The sequence below is a fragment of the Hylobates moloch genome, unplaced genomic scaffold (assembly GCF_009828535.3).
Source record: "Hylobates moloch isolate HMO894 unplaced genomic scaffold, HMol_V3 SCAFFOLD_17, whole genome shotgun sequence".
Lineage (NCBI taxonomy): Eukaryota > Metazoa > Chordata > Mammalia > Primates > Hylobatidae > Hylobates > Hylobates moloch.
The window spans coordinates 13,191,557-13,219,045 of record NW_026652292.1 but is presented as its reverse complement, the minus strand read 5'-3'; the positions used below and the strand labels follow the sequence as shown (position 1 = coordinate 13,219,045).

Here is a 27,489-nt window from a genome sequence, read left to right as displayed (position 1 = left end):
GGCAATTAAAACGCATGATTTAAGCACATGAAGGATGGCATATATAGTTTCACCTTTGGCAAAATGTCTTAGTCTTTGTAATTACAGTAATATTATGTGGAAAAAATATGCTACAATTTTATGAAGACTGCTGTTCTGTTGTATAGAGATAATAATTTTTAAATGGTACAGAATAACCAGGAGAAAATTAATGAAAGAAGGGACTGTATAGAGCAGACAAAAAAATTCATATAAAATGTAAGTGCTAAAACAAGTAATGTAAGTTTATGGCATGTAGTGTACACCGTTTCTTAACTACAGAACCAGGTGAGTGAATTTACTTCAGTTATATGTTTTGTTTAAAACTCTGTTTTTAGCTTCTAGGCACTGAAACTCAGAGCCACAAAGAGACAACAGCTGCAAAAAGAAAATCAACCTTATTAAATAGCAGGACTTTCCTATAATAATTTTTTAACCAATCAGATCAGCTCATTTTTCAGTCTGCTCTTTGTTTTTCTTAGAATACACAGCTGTGGAACTTGAAGGGCAATCAAAGTTACATGTTACAAAGATTAACATTTTATAAACAGAGAAACCAAAATGCTCTGATATCCAAATGAGTTCAGAAAAATGCAAGTACTAACTAAAGCAGAAAAGGTAATTAAAGGCAAGTTTAAAATTTTACCATATCAAAGATATGTTTGTTCCTAATATTTAAAAGGAAGTGTAACTATTTAAAATGTAGAACAATGGGCTGGTTCTTGAATATTTACTGTTCATCAGAACTGCACATAGACTTGTAACTTGGATTTCTGCATGCCACCCTTAAAAACAGCCATAAAACTTCAGAGATTTGCCTATTCTTGTTTCTGGTACTGGGATCTCTACATTTCCTGTAAAATCAGATGAGGGCTGAGCGTTTCCGGCAGGAATATTCTTCCTTCACCTGCACAAGGGATGAACGTGGCTCTGACCTAAGGAAAGACAGCAGCATCTAGACATTCTTGCTTACCACTGCAAAAGCAACAACTGCCCAAAGACCAAATAAAGATGAGTGACAGCATATCAACTAGGTCCAAATGCAGTGTTTTAGATCTAAAAAGTGCTAGAAAATGGCATTCCCAAGATACAACAAAAACAGGCAAAATACACCAAGACATTTAGTCTGTAATAAAGTGTTCCTTCAAAACTTTCATGAAATGAATTGCACTATTTCTGCTGACTCAAAGCCAGCACTGTTTTAATTCTTTTTCAGGCTTAGCTCGCCATGGCCTGCAGAGCATAGACCTCCACACGAAGCCTGGGAATGATTTCTCTCTCCTCTCCAACTCTTGCTGAACTTATTCTCATATCAAGGTTCTAATAAAGCAGAAAAGAATGAAAAGGAGTCAGAAGGTAACTACCCAGTTTATTCTGCAGCAATAGTTGACATTCCTCAGCCAAATAGTTGAACCCTTCTGAGTAAGAAGGTTCCAATCTGTCTTCAGATGGCTACATAAGATGCTCCTACCAACAGTGCAGGTCAATTACCTCCTGAAAGGTCATGTGTTCCCAACGACAGATACTTTCCCATGCTTCAGGGAGAACACAGAGAAAGCTGGTTCCTTCTCCAGGCAAAGTTCTTATAGGATGGACCTCCAAATGCTGATTTATATTTCTTTCAGCTATTCAGTTTCTTATTCAAAACCAGATCAGTTTACCTTGGTTTGACTCTCTGACACCTGTAAACCTGGGATTATCAGAAAGGAAAAACTAAAATAAGACCAAAACAGGAAACGTCTGGAGCAGCCCAGTTGGCGTGAGTCAGGTACATGTGCCTGACATGCATGTTCCATAGACTGCACCTGGGCTCTACTTTTGTTGCTCTTATATTTCAAGTGCTTGCAAGGCCTCAAGCTGAGTTTGGGGTGAGAAGAAGACAGCTCTGGGCTGTCGTATGGGCTGTTGGCTCTGATACTATGGCAGATGCTGACTATAGCACTGCATGTTGCTACAGCAACACTGCGATCTTTAATGAGGCTTTATACAACTGTGATAGAAGTGACAGCTGGGCGCGGTGGCTCACGCCTGTAATCCCAGCACTTTGGGAGGCCGAGGTGGGCGGATCACTTGAAGTCAGGAGTTCAAGACCAGCCTGGCCAACATGGCGAAATGCTGTCTCTACTAAAAATATAAAAATTAGCTGGGCCTGGTGGCACACGCCTGCAATCCCAGCTGCTCAGGAGGCTGAGGCACAAGAATCGCTTGAACTCAGGAGGCAGAGGTTGCAGTGAGCCGAAATGGCATCACTGCATTCCAGCCTGGGCAACAGAACAAGACTCCACTCTGCAAAAAAAGAAGTGACTCTACCGCAAGGGAACTGAGCTTCCACACATATCACAGAGAGGTGGTTTTTTGGTTTTAAGAAGTTTCCTATCCAGGTGACTCATTTTGCTGTGTGTTTTCATCTTATGCTAATAGCACTGATCCTGCCATCACCCACTGATACAGCGCCTTTAAACAGGAGCTCAACCAGCTTTGCAGGCAGCAAATCAGTCATTCCCATGAGGCCCTGTTGAGGCACATACTAAGTTGGCACATTTGTTAAACTGAGAAATGGATGCAGAAACTAAGCCCTGAAGTCACATGAGATCCAGCAAGCCAACGCCCCACGGTACTTCGCCTTGCTTGTGCTCCATGGCTGCAGCAGTAGCCCTTTGGTGGATGTGTGGCTGCTTACTATGCAGTCTCACCTTGCAATCCAAACACCTGGCATTAAGGCTTGTGAGGCAACACAGGCACACTGAGATGAAAATCATTTTTATAAATTCAGTTTGTTGAAAAACTGGTAGCTGAGTTGGCTTACTTAAAATGTTAAAAATGACTACAACTTATCTCCGACATTTACACTGCTTCACTCTCTTGTGATCAACTGTAGCCAACAAGATTAGCTCAGACCTGGCAAGCTGAAGCAAGTGAGTGTTCAGGAGGCCCAAGTGCGTTCCTGTTGCTAAAGCACAAACAGGAGTGACATGGGCAGGTCTAATTAAAGCACAGCAGAGCAGGTGCTTGTGTCTTGGAAAAAAAAATGCTGGGAAAGTTTCCCAAAGCAAATTTATATGATCAGAGACTAGAAACTATAAACACTGTTCAAAGAAAAAAAATCGTAGAGAAAACGAAGGGAGGAGGGGAGAAGAAAGGGAATAAGGAAGGACCGGAAGAAGAGAGGCAAGAAAAAGGAAATAAAAAAAGCAAAGCAAGCCCTGTTTATAAGTACTCCTATCCCCACATGACCCGGCATCCAGCTCGATGTCTAGCACTTAGCAGGGGCTCCGCATCTGTGACATGGACGCCTCCTCAGCAGACCCCCAACTCTTTAGAGCAAGCTGAAGGGCTTGTGATCTGTGTACCATCGGCATCAGTCGCTGCAGCACTAGGGAAGGCCTCTGAAAATAGAGATTCACTGTCTCTGGGGTAGAGTACTGCCGCATTTTAAACCAAGACACTCAGGTCTGCAAACCACTGATTTAGGAATATAAAATAAAAATTACCTACAAAACAAAAGCAGTCCTTCCCTTCCCATCTTCCTGACACCTTCCTTCTTGGCATGAAGAAAATGAGGAAGTGAGGGGTGGAGGTGCCAACAGAGGTGACCCTGCACCAGGTTAAGGGAGTGGGTGGTAGGAGTTGAAGGTGGAGAACCCAGACAGAATGGTTGGGAAATGGAGCAAATACACCAAGTGAACAAATAAGTTAACACATTAAGGACAATAGAAGCCAGGTTTCTTGCTGCGTGAGAATAGATTAACAAACTTAGAAAGGGAAAGGATGGAAAGAACCCTGAGGTATCGGATTTGAAATGTATAAACACATGCATTTTTAATACAGATAGACACAGCAGTAATTTTATATGGACGTGTATGTGCATGTGTAGATAAATGTGTGGATGGGTAGGTGGGTGGGTGGGTGGATAAGTGGTTGGGTAGATAGATAAATGAATGAGTGGCTGGGTGACTGGGTGGGTGGATGGATGGTTGGGTGATGAGGTGGAGATGGACAGTTGGGTGACTGGGTGTATGGATAGGTGGCTGGGTGATTGGGTGGATGGAGAGATGGACTAGACAGATGTGGATGGGTGGTTGGGTGACTGAGTCAATGGACGGGCAATTGAGTGATACGGCAGATGGATGGATATGGGTAGATGGGTAGATTGATGAATGTAGGTGGATGGATGGAGGATGGGTGATTGGGTGGTTGGTTGGATAGATGAATGGATGGGTAATTGGATGGTTGAATGGATGGATGGACAGATGAACAGGTGGTTGGGTGATTAGGAGGATGGATGGATGGATGGATGGATGGATGGATGGATGGATGGATGGATGATGAATGGGTGGTTGGGTGATTGGTTGGATGAATGAATGCATTAATGAATGAATGATTGGATAAATGGACAGATGAATGGGTAATTGGGTGATTAGGTGGATGGATGGATAAATGGATGGGGGTCGGGAGGGTGGATGGATGGATGGATGGGTGGTTGGGTAATTGGTTGGATAGAACAATGGATGTGTGATTGGATAAATGGAGGGATGGATGGTTGGATGGAAGAATGGATGGGTGACTGAATGGATGGACAGATGAATGGGTGGCTGGGTGTGTGGATGGATGGATGGATGGATGGATGGATATAGATGGATGAATGGATGGGTGGCTGGGTAATTGGGTAGATGGATGGGTGGTTGGGTGGATGAACAATGGGTGGTTAGGTGGAGCGATGGATGCATAGATAGATGGATGGATGGGTGAACGGATGGCATTCATGTTTCCTAACTCTGTCTGCTAAGAGGGCCTAGAAGCAGTGACACTTCACAAACAAACAAAACTCTGAGAACCCAGGTCTTTAAAATTCTAAACACCATACAATACTGTAAGGAACCATCCCACTTAGTGAGACGAGTGATCCCAGGATAGGCAGGGAAAATACAAAATGAGCTGGGAACAAGTGCTCAAAGGACAATAAGGACATATCAAAAAGATACAGAAAAAAGCTCCTACTGGCCAAGTCTAAACAATTTAGGAATCAAAAGAGGATCAAATTATAACCGACCGATATAGTAAGATTTCATACATTCATATTGATATAAACAAACAAAAGAGAAAGGAAATACAGCTCATTCTTATGTTAGAAAGCCACCTAATAAATACAGAAGGAATAATGGAAATAGGTGATCATCATCACAGTGGTGGCTGCTATGGGCAGAAATCCTCAGTGGAAACTATGGCTGTGAGAAGTCTGATGAGGAACAGAGACTGGTATTCTATTAGAGTAGCTGCCCACAAAATGTGCAGCAAAGACTAATTTTTTAAATGGTGACAGTGCATTGGAGAAACCCTGCAGACACCAATCTGACCAAGTGGCCAAGATGAACACTACTCATAGCTGGAGAGGTCAATATCCTGTATCCACTGGGATGACACCCAGAGAAGGACATGCAGTGCCAAAAAGGCACAGTCCAAGTCAGCCTACGAGAACTGGGGGCAACCAGAAGTAGAGGGCCATCTAAAGAATGAAGGCCTGTACTCTTTAAGTATGTCAAAGACGTAAAGGCAGAGAAAGACTAAAGAATGTTCCATTTTAAAGGAGACTGATGAATAAGACATGGCAATTAAATGTAGTGCACATTGCTGGACAGTGCCCCAGACCAGAAGAGAAAGGGGCATCGTTGGAACACTTGGGGAAATAGGATCAGGGGCTGTAGATAGGATGGTCATGTTGTATCAATGGTGCTTTGCTGACTGGAGAGAGAGGCAGTGAGGAGAGAGGGTGAAGCAATTTAGTGAAATTCTACTACTTGGAAAATCTGGGTCGAGGCAATGTGGGAGTTCTCTGTGCTATTCTACCACTTTCCTGTAGCCCTGAAACTATTTCAAAATGTAAATAATTTAAGAGGCAAAATAATTCATTCTGTTCTACTGAAAATCCTTTCAGTTCATCCAGTTCAAATTACTGTCTCCTTGTTTATAGCTCAGTTGCAAACATGTTCTTAGGCTAAAATTCCATCTAAGACCTCAGTTTGAGAGGCTGTTTAACTTCCTATCAAATTATTTTGAGATACTAGTACCAATGGAAATCAAATAAAACTACAGCACAGGTAAACATAAGTTCCTGTGTCAAGATGCCCCATTTTTACAGAATGCACTGGTAACAATTAGGAGATTCTATACTTAACGAAAACTACCAAGAGCAACAAGCAGACTGAAAGAGCCAGCTTGGCTGGAGGATGACACTGGCTGGGTCAAGGTGATTCTGATTTAAGTTATGCACAAAGACTGTATTCCCAGGGCCTGCGGATCATCTTGTAAATGAAGGCTATTCAATCCCATCTTGGTCTGGCAAGGGCAAGGGCATGCAGACAGCTGGCTGCAAGCCCACCACTGCATTCAAAGAACAGCTCCAAAGCAAGAGATTCATATAAGCAGATGAGTGGAGGCCTCACTACATGTGTAATTAACAGGGTCATTTGCTTTCTGTGTTACAGGTCAAAATTAGACAATGCATAGAGATGGCACATCGGGGAAAGAACTTGATGGTTTTTAGAAGTGACATAATCCTCATGAGCCAATGTGATTAAAAAAATTATAACTGTGTTCAATTTTCAGTTTTACTATAGAAAAGGCTATCACTTATTTAAATAGTTTCTAACAGACTAGACAACCAAACTAGTTAAGAAACATTGGTGCAAAATTAAGAAACAATACAGAGTTGACTTTCTTAATTCCATAGCCGACACGAAATGCTACCTGAAAAAACTTATTTTCAAGTAGCATTTCAAGTATCTTATTAGGCAAAAGTGGCTAGAGAAACAAACAAATATCAGCTGCTACAGGAAAGAGAAGCACTGCCCACATTCTGAAGCAAATATACAGTTAGACATCACGTGGTATCAGGGACACATTTCGAGAAATGAATCATTAGGCAATTTCGTCCTTGTGTGAACATCACAATGTGGACTTTCACAAAGCCAGACGATGCAGCCTACTGCACACCGAGGCTATAGGGAGCAGCCCACTGCTCTAGGCTACAAACCTGTACAGCATGTTACTGTACTGAATACTGTAGGCAACTGTACCACAATGCTAAGTATTTGTGTACCTAAACATAGAAAAAGTACAGTAAAATACAATATTATAATCTTATAGGACCACTGTCTTATTTGCAGTCCATCATTGACCAAAACATCTTTATGAGACACAAAACTGTAGCAGCAAATCACATGTCCATCTAATTCGCTCATGGACACTAGGAGGTCAAGAGAGCCAGGCCCAAGGATATGAGAGTGACAGCTGGGCAGTGAAGCACAACAGGAAATATCAGAATGAAATGCAAATGGCCAGTTTTTTCCCAACAACTTTGACAAGTTTGGATCAAGATTTAGATTTAAACACAGAAAGTATTTATTAAACATCTACACTGCCCAGCACTCTTCCAGGTGCTTTGAAACTCTTATAGAAGCCTTGCAATAATCTTTCATATTAACATAGAACATTGTAGATATAGATGCTTCTTACTCAGGGAGAAAACCCTGCAGAAAAGTAAGGACACAGAATTCCTCTCTACGCCCCTCGCCTTCATCTCCAGGAACGTAACTATTATCACAAAGGCAGGCTGGTCTCAAGGGCCAGATGAACAAGGCATGGGCAAGGGTGGTACTCGTCAACCCATCTAAAGTTGCGTCATCAAGCAGCTACCACGTGGTATGGCACAGAGGCCGCAGAGGGTGGTGACTGAGAACAGGCAGCCTGCCTGCCTGGGCTAACCCTGCTCCACTAGCTGCTGACCTGGCGCAGTCATTTATCTCTGTGACTCATCTCCTTCATTTGTAACAGCAGGGACAGATACAGTATGTGAGCATTAAGTCAGTCATTACATAAAGTCCTTACAACACTGTAAGGTCTGGCACAGAAGGTGGCAGAAAATAAAGCAGGGATTCACTAGGTAAATAATGTAATATACCCTAAAGTAATAAAGAAAATGTTACACTTATATTTCTAAAATAGACACATGTGTGCCTTGCAATCTAGACATCTTCTCTAAAAGGTTTCATTTGGGAAGATTAAATTGAGTTTGACTAGACTGAAGAGCACACAAAATATACATTTTTAAAATACATGTAGAAAAAAAGACTAGGCTTTTCTTGACTGTAGCAAATGAGCATACAAGCACTCTATCGGAAAGTCTACTGCCTGCACACCATTCTGCTTCCCCTACTGCCCCACCCCACCCCACACACACGGAGGGGTTCAAATGCTAAACAATTAAACTGCAGCCTGACTTGAAATCTATAAACTTTTTCTGGGCTACCCAAAACTTTTTTTTTTTTCTAGCTTCCAGTGTACTGTGATGCAAAAATGATGCTGCTTTGCAATGTAAGTAAAATTGGCCACTTACCTCAGAATAAGCAAGAGTGATATGTTCATATATTCCCTGGTGGTGATGAATGGCATCTTCTAGGTCCTGCAGCTCTGAGGGAAGGTCTACCTCACCGCAAGCTTTACACCATGAATCCACGTTGCTCATATACTTGGAAGGTTAAAAAAAGATTATTTCTATCAATGACAATTTATATTGAGAAGTGGACATTTTTTAACATGGTTTTGAAAATTAGGGGACTTGAGGGAGATCCTAAGAATGTAACACGGTTGACTCTCCACCTCAAATCGCATCCTCAACTCACATGAGACTCCTGGACTCCACTCCCAGAGTGGGTTCCAGCAGGACTGGGGTGAGTCCGAGGAATCCGCATTTCAGAGGAATGCCTCAGCTGACTGCTGCCCAGGTCTGTGTGTGCCCCTGGAGCAATGCAGTCCTGTTTTGGGCATTCTGGTAAATTCTCCCAATCCACCTGTGAATCCACGTTTCTAACTGCCCTGCACTCCTAGCAAGGGAGGACAGAAAGATGACTTCCCCATGTGCGCCTTCACTAGGGCTCAACAGCAGGATGCTCCTTCTCCCTGCAGCTACACGTCAGCCTTATTCCTTTCCTTTTACATTGAGATGTAATGAAAAAGTTCCAGATATCTAAAAATCATTTATCTGAAATAAGGAAGAGCAGCCAGTCCATTCCGCTATGTTTCAAAAGGAAATTGACACCAGAATTAAAAGGAGACCAAGAAAAAGGGGCCTGAACTTCTCTGTGAATCTTAGGAAAGGCTTAAGGAGGCAGGGGCATCATTCCCATCCTTCCCAATTTGCACGGAAATGGGAAAAGCCTGAGCCATGCGAACAGCCCTGCAGCTGCCATCCCAACCCTGGCTCAATCTCCTCCACTGCCACCCTCCATCTCCAGGATGCATCAACAGCTGAGAAATCACTGCCAAATTTCCTAGGGAGATCCTATCGAAATCCATCACAGTTAAGAGTGAAAGGCAAGTGCGGAAGGCCCAATTAAAAAAGCTAATTCAATTAAGCCAAACAGACATCAACACATTTCCCTCGGTTTTAACCTCTTTATTCCTGTTCTTCACACATCTTTTTACTTAGCAGGGAATGCAGAGGATGACTATTTGAAATGCAATACTCGACTGGCCAGAAAGAAATGTGCTATAATTCCCTTAAAATATAAGAACAAACTCCCAGTTTACTTTTAGGACATTAAAATAGACAAGTCACCCAAATAATAACTGTTTATGAAAATCCTTTTATTATTGAGTGCAGAAAAATATCTATGCAGACCTTAGGACTTGAGGCCAATTCATATGGCATTAAGTGTCAACTGAGTATTTCTTGGGTGTCATGTTCTATAAATGTCAATTTGGTCAGGTCAGATGATTGTCAGTATTTTTGAGCTCTATTTCACTCTACCATCTTCCCGTATTGCATTTAATACCAATTATTAAATTATTGTGTTTTTCAAACACAAATTGATTGCGGTTAACCATCATCATTAATAAATCATCAGGTCTAAGTCAGCAGTTAAGTGCTCCCGGACAATGGCTACTGCAGAACACCCAAAACCAAGAGGAGCTGCAACATATTCTTAAGATCAAAACGCTCTGACAGAACATGGTGGAAACACATTTCAGTTATATAATACTTCATAATTTAATGAACAGAAGCATCAGACTAACATATCACTGTATCGAAATCATTAAAGTCTATTGGACTCCAATTTTTGAAGCAACAACCAATAAAGAAAACATTCAAGAAGTTTTACATATTCCTGTAATTAGAACTTATAATTTCTTAAAGTATCCTGAGACGGCACTGATTATACTTCTCTGAAAAAGTATAGCCAGGGAAAGATGGTGTGCTACATGAAAACCTTGTGGAAAAAGGATTCTGCCCTTTTTCTGGGTTAATAACAGCCCAGTGACAGAAATAATCCTAGCCATGGTTTTACAGAGGGTTTTGCACAGCATCATTTTTCTGTTCTTTATTTCTGAGACACAATCCTAGACTCCACAGAGCAAGCTCTAGGCCTGATTGTTTTCTGAAAGGCTGAATGCTCAGAGGGTCTGAAACCAACAGCACCAGCACAGCAATCCCCATTCCGAGATGCATGGAACAGGGAACAGGGTGTCAACAGGTATTCCACAAAGAAAAAGCATCCTGAGGTCAAGTTTGGTGTTGAAATTCAACAGGTACCTTCATAATAGAACCTCTTAGAAAAGCTTCTAATACGATACTTATATCATAAGAGGGGGGACCTGGTACTTCCCTCACTCCGATACACATATACACACATACGTGCTACCATCCTGAGTAACCCAGGTTGGGACTGCAATGCTGGGGGAACATGTCTAGCACAGAGCCTGACACCTAGGAGATGAGAAAGACAGAAGGTGGCTACTGCAGTCTAATGAGATCAGAGCAGCTGGCTTAGTATCTGATGCTTTAAGTGCTCCATAGATCAAAATATGTGAACACAAAGCATCTGGTGGACTGGGGGTAAAGGCAGGAGAGTGGGAGAGAATGAAATGTTGCTCTGTCAATTCAGATCAGGAGCCTACTTCAGATCTGGGGATCCTGAAGCTGAGCAGAATGGTGGTATTAAGAAAGTGTTGCTGAATAAACGATGAAGGAAGCCTGGATCAGCCAGTTTGCAAAACAGAGGCAAGCAGAGGAGGGAACAGTGATTCATATACACAGCTTTAAGAGAAGAACTTGGATAAATAATTAACAGATTGCTTTTCCTAAGCATTTACTCTACTACTCTCTGTCTGCTGAGAGGGGGCCTCCAATCTGGGAGCCACTCATTTCTTCTGCCTATTCTGGGTACCACCAACCACAGCTGGGATCCTTGAAGCTAGTGAACTGCACTCCCATCCATCTCTCACCCCTGCCACCTCTTAACGGAGCCTCAGCTGAGCACAGGCACTCGGCCGGACTTAGGAGACAAAGGGATGGAAATTTCCTAGATTTAGAACTTGCGTTTATGTCATGTTTATAATAAATGTTAATTCTAAAAATATTTATGGGAAGTGAACTTTTATAAGAATATTAATGCAACTGTGAAATAGTTTGTTATTATGTCAGGAACTGAAAGACCTAGCCATAGACCTCAGCGAAAGTTCTAGCTTTGGAAACATGGCCAAATCGCTCCCCATACAGATTATCAGGACAATAATACTACAGTCCCATCTACTCCACCGGGCTGATTTAAGGATGAAATGAGATTTCATGTTAAAGAGTTCTCTAAATATTAAAGAACTATACAAACATTGTTACTTTATTTTTGGCTATTATCAAAGTACAGAAGGCCTAAAGTCATAGACAAATTAAAGTGATCAGATGTGTGGTTCACTCTGTAGGTAAGCCTCTGCAAGCACTACCCGGGCGGATAGAAATGTGTATCTGTGCTGTCAATTACAGTAGCCCCTGGCCACATGTTGCTCCCGATACGGTGAATAAGCAACTACATTTTAACTTAATTCTATTTTTAAAAATGATTTTACCATCTTGTTATTTAACTCTGAGTAGCTTCAATAGCCACACGTGGTGACAGGCCATCACAATGGGCAGTGCAGCTTGAGATCACAGTAAAAGGATATTTTAAGCTATAGCAAAATCAAGTCACTTTGTTTTATAAAAATGTAATTCTAATGGTATCTGCTGTGAAAGCTTCTTACTATAAAGGGTCTGTCCTGTGGATATACCACATGACCAAGACAAGCGAAGGCTGGAGCCCCTAAGTAACAGCTACCAGTAACAGCATTAACACTGTGGTTGTGTGTCCACATACCTGCAAACAGATACTGTGATCCCACACCTTCACTGGAGATGACACAAGACAGACTGGCTGACACATCTATGGAAGTTATAGCATCTATGAAACATCATTCTCATCTAGCTTTAACTTCAGTTATGTTTATAAAGCCACAGCAAATGCTAGCACAAGAACACTCATGGAGAGAGGGGGCAGGGCTGGACGGTGCAGCTAAGAGCTGTAATCCTTACAGAGAAGGCGGCTGCCGTTAGTAAGCTCGTTAACCATGGGTCACATATTTGAGCCTTATGTCCCCCTAACCAGATTTAAATTCCACATGAACACTCTGGATGTGATTCAAAGAGGTGACTATGATGGAAACTGAACTTAGGATGTCCAAGTTTCTGGTCCTTTCCAGACTGAGTTTATGAAAACAGCTTGAGCATAACTAGAAGGCAAATCATTTAAAACGAGGGAACAACGTTGACCTAGTCTTGGGATTGCTCTCTTGGGAAAAGAAAACTACTTTAGCGAGGAGCATCAGAATTTCAAGGATCTTACTTTTCTTCAGTGAGGGGGATGAGACACAATACATTTTTACTTGCAAGTAAGGACTGCCTTTCTGAAGACGTCCTAATCTCCCATCTGTGCATTTCGGTTGTCTACGTGCAGGTCTTGTTGCTTCGTTAAGGTCTGGAATACACGCTGGGCCCCTTCTTCATTAGGCTACTGTCCCTTCGCTCCTATTTGGCTTCTTCTCTGGCCACCTCACATGCACTGAGACTTCAGGCGCCCTTACAGTTTATGCAGAGTCCCATGAAATTCTGTTCAATAATGTGTTCACCTAGTTTCATTTCCTTCAAATCCATAAATTACAGTCATTCGCTTTATCCAGATGAGAATACCCCAGGCTCTTTCAATTTTGCTGTATGTTTAAAATTTTTTATAATGAAACCCTGGAAGGAAAATGCCCCATTGGCACCCATGTTTCTAGATTATTTTCAGGCAAGTCACAGTAGCAATTAATCTCTGGGTTTATTTACAATTCTGAATCTCATCATGTTTATGAAAGATGTTCTCTGTGTGTTATGCTTCAGCCTGACATTCACCCACGCAGCTTATCCTGCTTCAAATTCATTCATATCACCTTGATGATTGAGTGTACTGCTATTTTGTACAACGATAAGGATCAGAGATGGCTACAGGGTCATGAAGATGGTTCTATTTACGCTGAAGGAGTTCCTGTTACTTTAAAAAGTTGTTTTTGTGTGTGGGCTTTTGTCTATCTTTTATCACAAAATTAGTCAAATGCAAAAAGTTAGAAAATAGAAAAATCCTTATCATTGAAACTCTCAGCTTTTACATGGTGCTATGAAGGTTTGTTTCTCTTTATATATCACTCAGCTTCCTCTCTTGCTTTATACTTTAAAGGTTTCTAGAGTTGAGATCACTGCTAATTAGTGTCTTGTGCAACATTCTGACTGCCTGCCAAAATTCTAGGCAAGTTGGGGCCTCTATCTTCCTTTACTGACTTCTTCACTCTTCAACGGAGACTGTTTCTAGATTAAAGAGATACTATTTCCTTTTTAAGAAGCATCCGTGCAAATCCCTGAATCCAGTCTTTCCCTCAGAAATTAACCCTGAGGAAGATACACTGATATTTTTCCTTTTTAAATTAAGCAACCGTTTTCCTCTTCCCCATATATGTGTCTTCTGGTGGTTAAAAGTTCCTATGCCCTTTCTCCACATCCTGAAAAGGTATTCACTGTGCTGCTCACCTTCCAATAATAAAGTCTGAGTCATGAGCAAATCCCTTTCATTTTGCTGCTTTCAGAGTGTTTGTTTAAGCAAGTTTGCTTAAGTGGAGGTGTGGGGAGTGTTGGGGGCGTATATTACCCATTACTTCTTAAACTAGAAATTTTGACACAGCACATCTGTCAACAAATGAAGCCAAAGTCAGATGCCGTGTAGCCACGTTTATAATCATGAAAGACATGACACTGTCAACTGTGTACCCAAAAAAGCCATTTTCCTCCCTCACCCTTGCTGGCAGCACCTCCCTAAGGAGGCTCAACACCAGATCCACCCTTTCCCCCACCCCTTGCAGCAAGGCACGGATGTGTACCCCAGGACTAGCCAATGGGAACTGAGGGGAAGTGTGCTGGGGGCGGGGCCTCTGGAAATAATGTTTCCCTTATAAAGTGGCAGGCAAAGACAGCTACAGCCATCCCTGCGGAGGGTGGGCACTGTGGCTGAGGAGGAGCTGGTGCGTGGAGCTGAGGTGTGCTGCCCTGACTGTGAGGGGAGGCCCAGCAAGCCTGAGGGCAGCTGACACCACCCCTCCATAGCCATGCAGCTAGAGGTGCCTTCACCTTAGAACTTCGCAGTTTGTGAGAAAACTAAACCCTTGACATCCGCGCCACTGCTGGGCGTTCTGTTCCTTGCTACCAAAGCATCCCAATTGGAGTAATAAAGCACTATCAACAAAGAATAAGAGGAAAGAAGGAGCCAGGAGAGGAGGGGAAGAGAAGAGCAGCTGCCACTTCTTAGTGCTTACTGTGCCAGGCGCTGTGTAGGGCACCTAGCATCACATTTACATCAACAGTCCACTCAAGCAGGTACTTTTATTTCCACTTTACAAATGAAAAAACAAAACAGAGAGGCTAAGTCACTTGCCTAAGGTTGCGCAGCAAGGACTAAAAGAGCTGGAATTTAAACTCAGGGCCGAGTGACTTCAGAGCTCACATGCGGAGCTCACAGTATGTGCTACACAAGAGTGTTTGCACACACATCAATATTCATGGAGGAGGAACTATTCTGGTTACCACCTCATGGGCAGGGGGTTCGAGGCACTGACCTTTTCCGCCTTCTGGTGGAAAATGGAGGACATGTCCAGCAAGGTGCTCCGCTCATCCAGGGCTGCTGCAAACGCCTTCCACTCCTGCTCCAGCTGACTCGCAATCTGCCTGATCTGCTGCGAGGCATAGTGGCCAGACTCCACGAGGCGATTGGCCACCGACATGATGCGGTTTATATTTACATACACGTTCTGCAAAGTGGGCAGGAAAAGAGGGCTCCTCAGGGGACAGCAAATAGGAGGCTCCCTTCTAAGAAGCCCAGATACCACCTGCTGAAACACAGGCTTCTACCAGTGATCACATCTCTCCCAGGAGCATCACCTGATATATATAATATTATACACATTTGCTCTCTAGATTTCCATAAACTTGAAGTATTGGTTTCCATTTCTGTTTTTAAAACTGTAAAATTACAAATCAACTAGCTGAAAGGCATAATTGTTCAGCACAAAGCAATCAAATACACAAGTGGGTGCACACAAATATACTATTACTCACTTCTTGGCTTCAAATACTGAACAGGGTCCAGATGGCAAGCCTGCTGCCAGGCAGTCACGGAGAACTGAGGGACCCAGTGCTCTGGTTTTTAACTAGAACCCAGAAACCCAAAAACACGTACCTAGCAACCAAAGGCTATTTGTGTGAAAGCAAGCTCTCCTTTCTACATACGCCCAAGTCATTTTTTGGTGCCAACAGAAAATATTCTGTAAATAGATCCACCTTCTCCCAGGAATATGAACTGCAGTAAAAACACAACAACGCTATGCTCAAATTTTAAATACAGCTTTTCTACTCTGTCAAAATTCCTATCTCCAAGTCTATCAGTTTATTGCAAAAATAGGGATTTTAAAAAACCCACCCTTTTTGCAGAGCAAGCTCTCACTATGGAGTTTCCCTTTCCACCTCCAAGGTTCTCTAAGGCTCAGTATCGCATCATGTGGTGTGGTGCGAGATTCTGACCTTCAGCAAATCCGAAGTTGCTGTTGTTCACGTATTTTTTTTTTTTTTCACGGTTACCACATTACTCCTCCCCATGGGTCCCCCAAAATCGCAGATACCTCTTTGGCTCCTCTCAGTGTTGCCCCAATCTGATTTCCTGATCTGTCCAAACTCCTCTACACTTTTCCCCCTTCTCTCACTTCCCACATAACCCTTCTGAGCCAATCTCCCACTGCCTCGAACAGGGACCCCACAACAGCCTCCTTCCTGTCCCTTGCTGCCTGCAGTCCACCCAAGTAAGCAGCTGAAAGAACTCACTTGTTCATTCTTTCTTTGTATCTTCTTTTATTCATCCTTTCCCTCTATTTCTGACCCAAACCAGAACTTGGTGGAGTTGCCTCTGTCTGGGATTAGAGCCACAGGACTCCAGCCTCAGGGTTACATCTCCAGGCTGCATCTGAAGGCTAGAATCAGCTAACAGACATCACATGTCTGGAGTCGCAGAAAGAGGCTGCAACAGTCAAGCCATGCTCAGTGAGGTGACCTCTCTGGCTCGTGTGGCATTAACGCTCTAACTGGCATCTGGTAAATTAAAAGCAAGGCCTCCCATTCCCAAGTGCATCCTTTCTCTCTTTTCCTCCCTCCTAGTAAAGTGACAAGAAACTAGATTTGCTAATTTTGCTTTCTCTATATCCTTAAAAGAGAAAAAGCCAGTCTGACAGGTCTGTTAGGAAAAGCACAAGATGCACTCTGTTAGGATCTGGAGAATAGATGTCCCTTTGGATGGCTCTATTGTGACAACCACTGATCATACTCACCCATTCCTAAATTGTTACAGCTTCCTGTATTACTTTTATATAAAAACAGACTTTACTAGTCTATGTATGATGCGTTTTCCATCTCTCCATCATTTCTAGTACACATAAAGGAGTATGGTGGCATACAGCCTAAATCTACAGCCTGGACATAAATATGGTAATGTGCAATTCCCTAAATTAAAAGTACCTACACCTACAGGCTTATCATCATAGTTTTTACAGATATCTGTTATAGTAGAACATACATAATTGTTGGTATCCCTTAATGTGCTTTCTTTAAAAGCTGTTAACTTGGCATATTGGTATTTAGTAACCTTATTTTGTCAGAAATTGTTCAAAACACTATAGCGAGCAGAAGGGGCTGCAGGTTAAATACCCTTGCCCTGCATTATTAAATGCCACAGATACTAGGGATTCATGGAGGTATTCAACACGAGGAGCAGGCCTGGTCCAGAAAGCTCCCCAGCAGGCATCACCTTCATGGCACCAAGCTACCCAGATGCGTTGTATTACAAGTTTAACTCAGAAAAGTAACAGAAGTATATTGTAGAAAATTAGAAAATATATTCGAACCCCCACCCCCCAAAGAAATAGCTGTAACTCATACTTTTAAGTTTCTTACCTGCTTTAACTGCATCTTTAATTATATTGATAACATCACTGGTAAGAATTAACATTTATACAGTACTTACTATGTGTCAAGCAATATGTTTTGTATTTTACATATACATGTAATACCATGGAAGGCAGGTATTACCTCCAGTTTACAGATTAGGAAACTGAGGCTTGAAGAGGTTAAACAGCCTTCCCAAGGTCACATGGCAAATAAGAAAGTCAGAATTAAAAGCTTCTACGTCCAAAACCCATTTTCCTGTCTTCTACGCTATGGTTCCTATTCCCTTGAGTCCTAAATCTGCCACCAATAATGCTGAAGAAAGGGGGAAGAGAGAATATATGTTTCTATTCATTTCTAGCACATACTTTAGTATTTCTAGTTTTTAAAGTATGTGGCATAGCAGACTGAGTGGCCTCTTGCCAAAAGTTTCAGAAAATTCTAAAAAAACTGACAGTAATTTTTTACAAATTACAAATTTTTATCTATGCCCAGGTTTGATGATTCGAACCAGAAATTCTCTTACTTTAAATTCTAGAACAGATGTAAAACTTTCTGATGGCATTTATTACTAAAAATTATATTGCAAAATCTTATCTTTGAAACTAGCTAAACTGTAGCACCTAGTTGACTACATTTTAATTAAATGGCATCTTACTGAATTAACTTAAACAAAAACCCTGTCTTCATATTGCTTTATTTGTATTTTTGTTTTTGAGACAAGGTCTTGCTCTGTCACCAAAGCTGGAATGCAGTGGCATGATCATAACTCACTGTTGCCTGCAACTCCTGGGCTCAAGCAATCCTCCAGCCTCAGCCTCCCAAATAGCTGGGACTACAGGTGTGCACCACCACACTTGGCTAATTTTTTAATTTTTTTTTTTTTTAGAGATGAGGTCTTGCTGTGTTGCCCAGGCTGGTTCATACTGCTTTAATGCTCTACAACAAATGTTACAAGGTTAAAGGGTGGACAATCCTCAGAAGGCTGGCTTAAAGTCCAAACCAAAACTCCTTGTCCCTCAAGAGGAAATTTCTAGAAGCTTCACAGACTACAGAGGCAAGCAAATGTCCTATAGAACATACAGTTTTAGTAACATTAACTATAAAATTGTAACAGAAGTGCTACTCAAAATTCAGTGTTCTGGTTTGGTTTTGGTTTCTGTGATGTAGTCCTACAGTCGTCCCCTATCTGGCCTCTAAGATTCTGACGGAGTCACGACAGCCAAGGGTAGCAGATGCAATAACCTTAAAGAGGGCCAGGGGATCCCAGGCAAGGCTGAGGGCCAGACCCCAGTCCTCCAGCTCAGCTTGGAAAGAAATCTCATACCTCAGGAGAACTAGCGAGTGCCCTGAGGTCAGCAGCGGGCTTGCTCCTTTTGCTGTCACGAACAGCAGCCAGCAAACTGACAGCACTCCATCCTGGGGGCTCACTGTGCCTCCCAGCAGCTTTGCTGGGGCCCCCATGGGCTCCTACGAGGCGGAGCACAGAAGCCGGCATCCCAAGTGTCTGTGCTGAACTAGACAAGTCACTGGTTCAAGTTTCACTGGTTCGTCTGTTTGCCTGTTTTCATTTTTGTTTAAAACTTGAAATGTGGGATACTGAGACAATGGAACCCTAGGGAACACCCTCCATGTGAAGGTCAGCTGCTACAATCAACAGCCACTCTGAGGGCCCCTTGAAAGCCCCAGCACAGGATCTGCCAAATGCCTCCCACTTGCTAAAACACTGTCACATGCCAGGGTCCAGCTGTTCTGAGTGTCTTACCATACAGTTCATGGCAAAGTGATTGTGCTGCGTCTGAAGCTCCATGGCATGAGGGTGGCTGGTCCCAATCTCCGTGTAGCTGTTTAGAAACAGGCCTTTGTTGTGTGTGATCCAGTCAAACATCTACCGGAAGGAAAAAGACAACCTGCAATCACTCCAGAAAGAGAAATTGCTGACACAGGCCCACAGATGGGGCAGTACCAAGAAAGGGCAATTTCCTTCCTTGGACAACTTCAAGCGCCGTCTGACTCTCTCAGAAGAGTCTTTACTTCGAAGAACAAGTCAGCAGTTCTGAACTTGCAGGACCTACCAGAAAATCTTATCTGATGTGTTCCTCTTACAGACAAGGAATTAAGAAGCAGATAAGTAAAGAGAGTTACTCTAATCCCCCAGGCTGATTAAAAACTGATCCTCTGACTCTCAGCCCAGTCTCCCTGCCATGCTGAACTACTTAATTTGCCACAGTGAGCTTCAATTAAAGACCCGTTAGGGTGAAATTAGGAACTTATGGGTCTCTGGATGGGTTCTGCTGTGCCCACAGGTTACTGACAGAAATATCAACGACTAAAAGATTCCACTGTTTAATCAAGAAGTACATAGACACCTGTGCAGATTGCAAAAACATAAAATTTACTGTAAAAATAAAAAAAGGTGGGAAAAACTAACAATGACATCTCCCTTAAGGTTCAATATAGATGTTACTTGGACAAGGATGTCAATTAAGACATTTGCAATGAAAACATTTAAGAAAATATAGATGACTATCATCAATTAGCATTGCTACCATGACTTGAACCAGAATCCCAGTGACAGTAACCTGGTCTTCTAGTAATTGAAAGGAACGTATTCCAGTCTCTTAGACAAGGCGCTACTTAAAAGAACACTGACAGATACGTTAAAAGCTTTAGTAATAAAAACACTGGATTATCACCTTTTGAAAAGTCCTTTTACATCCAAGAATTCTAACGTGGATTTTTACTTTCCAAAATATTCTCCTGTCCATGTAATATAAAATTCAATGAGCTCAAATAAAACTCAATAATTAATTCACCCATGTTCATGGCTTGCAACACATACCTATGGGTAAGTGCCCAGTTTCCACATTGCTAAGATTCAATTAGCCAGTAATTGATAAGGATTCACTTTGACCAGTTGGTCTGCCTGGTACATAAGAATAAAACATGAGACTAGAGGTGATTACCGACTATATTACCCAGAAACTGTTACTTTTAACCCATTGCTCGTCTTGATTTTTAAAAACATACTCAATAGATTGGAATGGTGTTCTGTCAATAACATAACCCTGTGAAATTTTCTTTTTTTTTTTTTTTTTTTTTAAGACGGAGTCTCACTCTGTCGCCCAGGCTGAAATGCAAAGGCACGATCTTGGCTCACTGCAACCTCTGCCTCATGGGTTCAAGCGATTCTCCTGCCTCAGCCTCCCGAGTAGCTGGGATTACAGGCGCGTGCCACCACACCCGGCTAATTTTCATATTTTTAGTAGAGATGGGGTTTCACTACGTTGGCCAGACTGGTCTCAAACTCCTGACATCGGGTGATCAGCCCACCTCGGCCTCCCAAAGGGCTGGGATTACAGGTGTGAGCATGGCCGAAATGTTCACTCTTTTAAGTGAAAATATCGTTCTTATCTTACAGGCATCCTAGACCAAAGCATAAGTAATTTGAACTCAAAATTTCTAAAACAGCACCATATTGCACAACGAGTAAAACTGGAAAACAGATTTCAGTGCCATTTCTGAAATGACTCTCGCTGGTTTAGAGCACACACGGTGAGTATAGCCTTACCATTCTCCACCTTTTCTCTTTCCTTCCACCCGAACCCACCAGCGCTGGCTTCCCCCATGTCCATTGAGGCATTAGCCTCCCCCGTCTTTACCTTCTCAGCATCCTGTTCAAACAGCCTCAGCTGGAAGCACTGGTCCAGCTTCAGCTTCCTCACATGCCACATCTGGTGCAGATGCTGCCGTGTTGAGTGCAGCCGGTCCAGCATGGTGGACACCTTGGGCAAGAGGTTCTGCAGGTCCGCATTGCCTGAGCCTGAGTTCTTTTTGGGAAAGCTTTCACTGCTCTGTATCCTCTGAAGCAGCTTCTGCCCCTCCAAATCCAGGTCCTCGATGGGGGCCTTAATCACCTTCTTCTTCAGCTGAGAATGTTCCTCGATCATATTCCGAGCCCCCTCTAAATCCTGAGGCAGCTCCTTCTTAGCTAGGATGTCCTGAAGTTCCTCCAGCCGAGACAGCATGTGGGTGGCATTGCTAATGTAGTCTTCAAAAGCAACTCTGATTTCAATCCATTCTTCGTGGTTGTATTCCAGGCAGCCATCAAACTCAGGAGTTAGCTGAGAAGGATCAACTACTTTGGTAAGGCCTTCTAAAGAGACCATATTTGTCTTAAGGGAAAAAAAATCACGTATGAGAAGATGAACCAATTTTATATAGTTTTAACATAATGCAATTTGCAATGCTCAGTCACAGGTTTTCAAAGTTAAAGTAATCTATTTATAGAAAACATAACATACCTGGTTCTGGCCCCATAAAAATAAATGCAGATGAAAGAAGCATTACCAGTACAATGAAAGACAAATTCATTATAGCAACACATATATGTCAGTTGGGATACCTAAAATTGTAGAATTGTGTATTTCTTGAGAGTTAAAGAAATGAGATTTCTTTCCAAGAAGGTGGGATTAACCCACTATAACAGACACATTAAACCAGGAAACAGGTTAAATTGCAAGTTCAGAGCAAACAATTCGGAAATTTCACTTACATCGATGCATTCTTCTCCCCATTCTTTTTCATCCATGCCAGAAACTCTGTGGAGGTTTTCTAGTACTTGCTATTACACAAACGTCTTGCTCACGGACATCAAAACCCTTTTAAGTGCAACATCACTCTAAATTCAATTACGTGTGGGCTGCCTATTAAACGATGAATGCTGCTCCAACCAGACCACCCTATCATTCATCTTGCCTACGCCTAACCCCACTGCCCATCAAATAACAGATGATGGGATATGAATGAGTTTATAAAAATTTAGAAAATATTCAAGAGTTGGCAAGAAAGCTGGCAGAGGCTCATCTGACAGAGCTAAGGACAGAGGCAATGTTTTATTCACTGCAATAATCTGCTGTGATTCTGAACAGTCTTAGAGTTGTATATAATCTGTACTACACTGCAATTTAACAGTGACAAAGTTTTAGTCAATTACAGTCTAAGCAAGAAATCTTTATATTTATTATTATTATTTTTTTTTTTTTTTTTTTTGAGATGGAGTCTTGCTCTATCACCCAGGCTGGAGTGCAGTGGCATGATCTCAGCTCACTGCAACCTCCGCCTCCCAGGTTCAAGCGATCTCCTGCCTCAGACTCCTGAGTAGCTGGGACTACAGGTGCCCACCACCACGCCAGGCTAATTCTTTTGTATTTTTAGTAGAGACGGGGTTTCACCATGTTGGTCACGCTAGTTTCAAATTTCTGACCTCAAATGATCGACCCACTTCAGCCTCCCAAAGTGCTGGGATTACAGGCGTGAGCCATTGCACACGGCCTCTTTTTAAAAAAAGAAAGAAAAAAAGGCAGGGTCATGCTCTGTCTTTCAGACTGGAGTAGAGTGTGGAGATCACTGCACACTGTAAGCTTAAATTCCTGGGCTCAAGCCATCCTCCCATCTTTAGCCTCTCGAGCAGCTGGAATTACAGGTGTGCCACCACACCTGGTGATTTTTTTTTTTTTTTTTTTTTGAGACAGAGTTTTGCTGTTGTTGCCCATGCTGGAGTACAGTGGTGCAACCTCAGCTCACTGCAACCTACGCCTTCTGATTTCAAGCGATTCTCCTGCCTCAGCCTCCCAAGTAGCTGGGATTACAGGTGCCCGTCACCACGCCCAGCTAATTTTCTATTTTTAGTAGAGACGGAGTTTCACCATGTTGGCCAGGTTGTCTCGAACTCCTGACCTTGTGATCCGCCCGCCTTGGCCTTCCAAAGTGCTGGGATTACAGGCATGAGCCACCGTGCCCAGCCACACCTGGCTAATTTTTAAAACAAAATATAGAGACAGGCTCTTGCTAAATTTCTCAGGCTGGGCTCGAACTCCCAGCCTCAAGCAGTCCTCCTCCCTTAGAATCTCAAAGTACTGGGATTACAGGTATGAACCACTGTGCCTGGCCTCGGCAAGAGATATTAACTTTGCCTTATCATGATGTGAAGCAGATTACTATTAATATGCCTCAAGGAAAACATGGAGGGGGATGATTAAATGCAAAGACAAAGGTGAAGGAGAAAGAGTTGTGACCTAGAACCAAAAGAGAAAACATGAAGGGCTGGTCTGGCGTGCTGGTTGGCAAAAGAAACAGCAGAAGGCAGCAGAGGTAGAAAGAGGGATGACTCCTGATCCAGCACTTCTGCCTACAATCCTACCACAGGCCCATTCCTCTCTCGTTGGCTGGACTTTTTTTTTTTTTTTTTGAGACGGAATCTCGCTCTGTTGCCCAAGCTGGAGTGTAGTGGCACAATCTCGGCTGGCTGCAAACTCCGCCTCCCGAGTTCACGCCATTCTCCTGCCTCAGCCTCCTGAGTAGCTGGGACTACAGATGCCCGCCACAACGCCTGGCTAATTTTTTGTATTTTAGTAGAGACGGGGTTTCACCGCGTTAGCCAGGATGGTCTCCATCTCCTGACCTCATGATCCGCCCGCCTCGGCCTCCCAAAGTGCTGGGATTACAGGCGTGAGCCACCAAGCCCAGCCCTGCTGGACTTTTAATCATCTCCATAGAGGCAATCACTGGCAGAGACAGAGAGGCTGGTAACAACCTAACAAGTTTCATAGAAAAACTGGTGCCTTTAAGAGCCCTGAGGGAGAGATCAAAACTGGACTGGAAAAACCTGTATGAATTGTATTGCCAGACCATTATTTTTACTTAAAACACTTATAATTAAATACAATGCACTTGCAATTCTGCATCAAGAAAATAATTAACACCCAATAAACTGTCCTCCAAAATTACTTCCTATTCTCTATGAAGATAAAGGCTTACTGGGTTCATCTTTCTGGTGGAGTGTGGTAAACCTCCTGAGTAGTTTCAAATTTAAAACTAAGTTCAGATTTCAGGTAGAAAAATGAGTACTATGGAAAGAATTTAAAAATGCAAGTAATACACCTGTGCAAACACTTTGAAAAGTAAAGCATTATAACCTAAAGATTAAGTCATTAATACTGTCTGATGTTTAATATTATTACTGCTGTTTACCTTAAAATATATGAATACATCCACTGAAACCTAACATTTGAGCAGATTTGCCAGAGGAAGCGATCTATTCAACCAAAAAGTATTTCTTATTAGAAAATATTAAAATCTTATTCCAAATGGGCCAAGAATCAAGTTTCATGCTGGCAGGAAGACTTTCCTCCCATAATCATCTCATTAAACTAACTGCACTGAAGGCCTTGTCAGAACCTTGGTAGCTTAAGGAGAGGAGGTTACAGTGGGAAGGAAAATAATTAGTGGGCTGAGGGTTTTATTTTGTTTTTACCACTGAAAGACGGCAATGTTCCACGCCTAACTGAATTCAGGACTCCGCACAGTTTTTAACACACTAGCTCCATTTTCAGAAATCAGAGGCCTAATACATGCATTCTCTCCATTATCCATGACAGGATGAAACTTAGGGACTCTGAAGTTGGGCATTTCTCCCTAACATTCCCTCATCTCCAGGGCTGAGGCAAGGAGAATGAATCTGTAACCGTGCAAAGCCACAGTGCTGCCTGGTAAAGCTGTTTGTCAAGTGAAATACAAGGCAGCCAGCAAGCTTCTCCGCCAAGGCCTCACAACTCAACAGCCCATCACCCAACCCAAGGGAACTGAAACCTAAGCCCATGTGGGTAAAACAATCCACTCGGATAATGAACGCAGCTCTGTTATTTCATGCAATAACTAATTTTACGTATCACATGTTCATAAGATATGCAGCTCCTGTTTAATATGTGGTTTAAAAAAAAAATCTCTCATTAGCCTCAATAGCTTTTAGTAAACCACACCAACTTGTTTAGTGGGTCTAGCCACACAGGGGAAGTTACCTCAAATTCAAATTTAGAACTGCCAAAATTAGTCCTCTGTTTCTGCCAGAAGTTGTCTGGCTTGATGATCAGGGCCACATGGATGCAGCAGGGGAAGGACTCCTGCAGGATCTTCAGCAGGGGCTTGATGGAGTCCCACTTAGATCCACGCATGTCCACGATCACCGTGAAGCCACGCTTGCAGACCTCCTCGCTGCAGAGAAAGAAAACATGGCTGAAGACAGGTTACATCTCTTGCCATTCTGTCTGGTCAGAGTCCCACTGGGTGCCACAGAACCAGCTTCCCTCCCCTGCCAGACATGTGCGGAGGCAGGGGAAGGAGCACACTGTGCTCAGCTCCTTCTCGTCCCTCCCTTGTACCATAAAGGAAGAGACCCAGGCTACACACGCTTCATGTTCAACCTGCAAAACCTGTTAAGATTTCAATTTTTATTAATGGTTTTGCATCTCGTCTTCTTTTCAGGAAAACAACGGTCACCGTGCCCATTTCTCTTGACTTTGGTGCATTAACTGATTACATGAATTCCTCCAGTCACTCCTGCGAGCAAAGGTCTCCAGGGAGCATCGGGTGGGTACAAAACCCTGACAGCCTGCAAAACCCAGACTGCGGACAGTCTAAGACCTGTGGACGGCAGTTACCCCAGGATTCCCAGCACCCCAGATGCTGAAAATGACCCCCCACTAGCGTGGCTGGCAATGATGAGAGCTTTCTTATGTTCCATTTTATTCCCTTTACCCTATCCCTGGCCCTGAAGCTATCTCAGTGGTTTTCCATACCAACCACCCGTCCCTGGGAGTTCTCGGCACCCTTCTGGCAGGCTCTGTGGTTTTAATCTAGTTCCACAACTGTACTAAGCCTTTATCTGGTAGCAACGCTGGCTAACACTGCTGGCCTCTGACACACGTCAAGGCAGTGCTAGGAGTCACTATATTCTTCCTCACCACATTATTGTACTTAAAAAAAAAAAAAAATGCCAGCTTCTAATTTTATTAAATCTCAACCACTGGCTACATGGGAAACACATGCAATGCAAATCTGCAATAAAGAATGAGCAACAAGAGTCAAGGTGTCCTTAAACACAGGTTAAAAAAATACTTAATCTCACTTGGTTACAACTTCAGTGACAGAAGCTTCCGAATGGCCCTACACTAAGGAACAACTGCAACCCTCACTGTTACACAGGGGTCTCTGACAGTCTATGCAGGCTGCTGATGCCTGCACCAGACAGTAACCAGGTAATGACTGCCCACAAGGTCTTTTTTGGAAATATACCTAGGACGTACGGTACTCAATACGCATGTGTGGTTTCCCCCAAACATAAAGGTACCTTAGGGTAGAAAAGACATTTGACATTTTTCTGCTTTGGATAATTACCTCCCAAAAAAACTAGTCTAAATTAAAAACCTGGAAAACTAATTGCTATCATTAAGTAATGCAAATAAAATTAATTCCAAATTAAAACCAATTGCATGCTCTTACACAGGCTCACTCCCCTGCCCTCCTTCTCCTCCCAACTAACTCACACCCACAAACCCCATTCCCTTCTAGATCTTGATTCAGACTATCAGACTAACTAGCTCTCCACGTTTTACAAATGCAAAGTACATATGACATCTACATCAATAAGAGGGTGTATCGCATAAACACCCCAAAAAAATGCGTGTATGGTTAGAGCCCAGCAGTAGGACCCAATCAGAGGGTGGCTCACAGTCAGAGGAGCAGTGTTTAAAGCCAGGAGGAGAAAACAGATCCAGCAGCCTAGTTTATCACCCAAATGCTGAAAACTGATTAGGAATGATGTGATGAACTTCTAATAACTATCCCATAGGGATGTAAATTGAAATGAGTTCAAATACTCCTCATGCCATCACTTCTCCTCCACATCCCAATTAGGTCCTGGGTTACAATCCAGGTAACATCACAGGCAGAAACATTTCTGACCTCCTTCGTGAAACCTAGAGGCAAATGGGACTCCCAGAAACATTTCCTAAAGTCTCCTGTCATGGAAATTAAGCATTCTAGACTTCCTTGGGCTCTAAGGGGGGTTGCAATCCTGCGAGATTCCATTCCACAGAAACTCCAGGGCCCCGGAGGCACTGGGGTGAGGGCAGCCTAAGCAGGAAGAGGCAGATGCCTGGAGGCCAAGAGCTCTGCAAAGGAAGGCTGCTGCCCTGTAAGGCATTCTACCCCAGATTCACATATTCTGCTGCAGTACACCAAAGACAGGAGATTGT

At 42.8% G+C, this 27,489-nt stretch overlaps 1 protein-coding gene across 5 annotated transcripts in view; it reads right to left on the bottom strand.

Annotated features, from left to right (window-relative positions):
• Positions 1-27,489, bottom strand: part of TRIO (trio Rho guanine nucleotide exchange factor) — a 362,171-nt gene that overhangs the window by 194,765 nt on the left and 139,917 nt on the right. For all 5 annotated transcript variants that reach the window (XR_009210507.1, XM_032135420.2, XM_032135421.2 and 2 more), the window contains exons 4-8: positions 25,255-25,447; positions 21,058-21,570; positions 19,161-19,283; positions 15,025-15,216; positions 8,411-8,542 (exon numbers count right to left, since the gene is read on the bottom strand). Coding sequence is in view for 4 of the 5 variants with exons in the window: in XM_032135420.2 (XP_031991311.1) it covers positions 8,411-8,542; positions 15,025-15,216; positions 19,161-19,283; positions 21,058-21,570; positions 25,255-25,447 (1,153 nt within the window). In the remaining variant the exon portion in view is untranslated. The remainder of the gene's footprint in view (positions 1-8,410; positions 8,543-15,024; positions 15,217-19,160; positions 19,284-21,057; positions 21,571-25,254; positions 25,448-27,489) is intronic.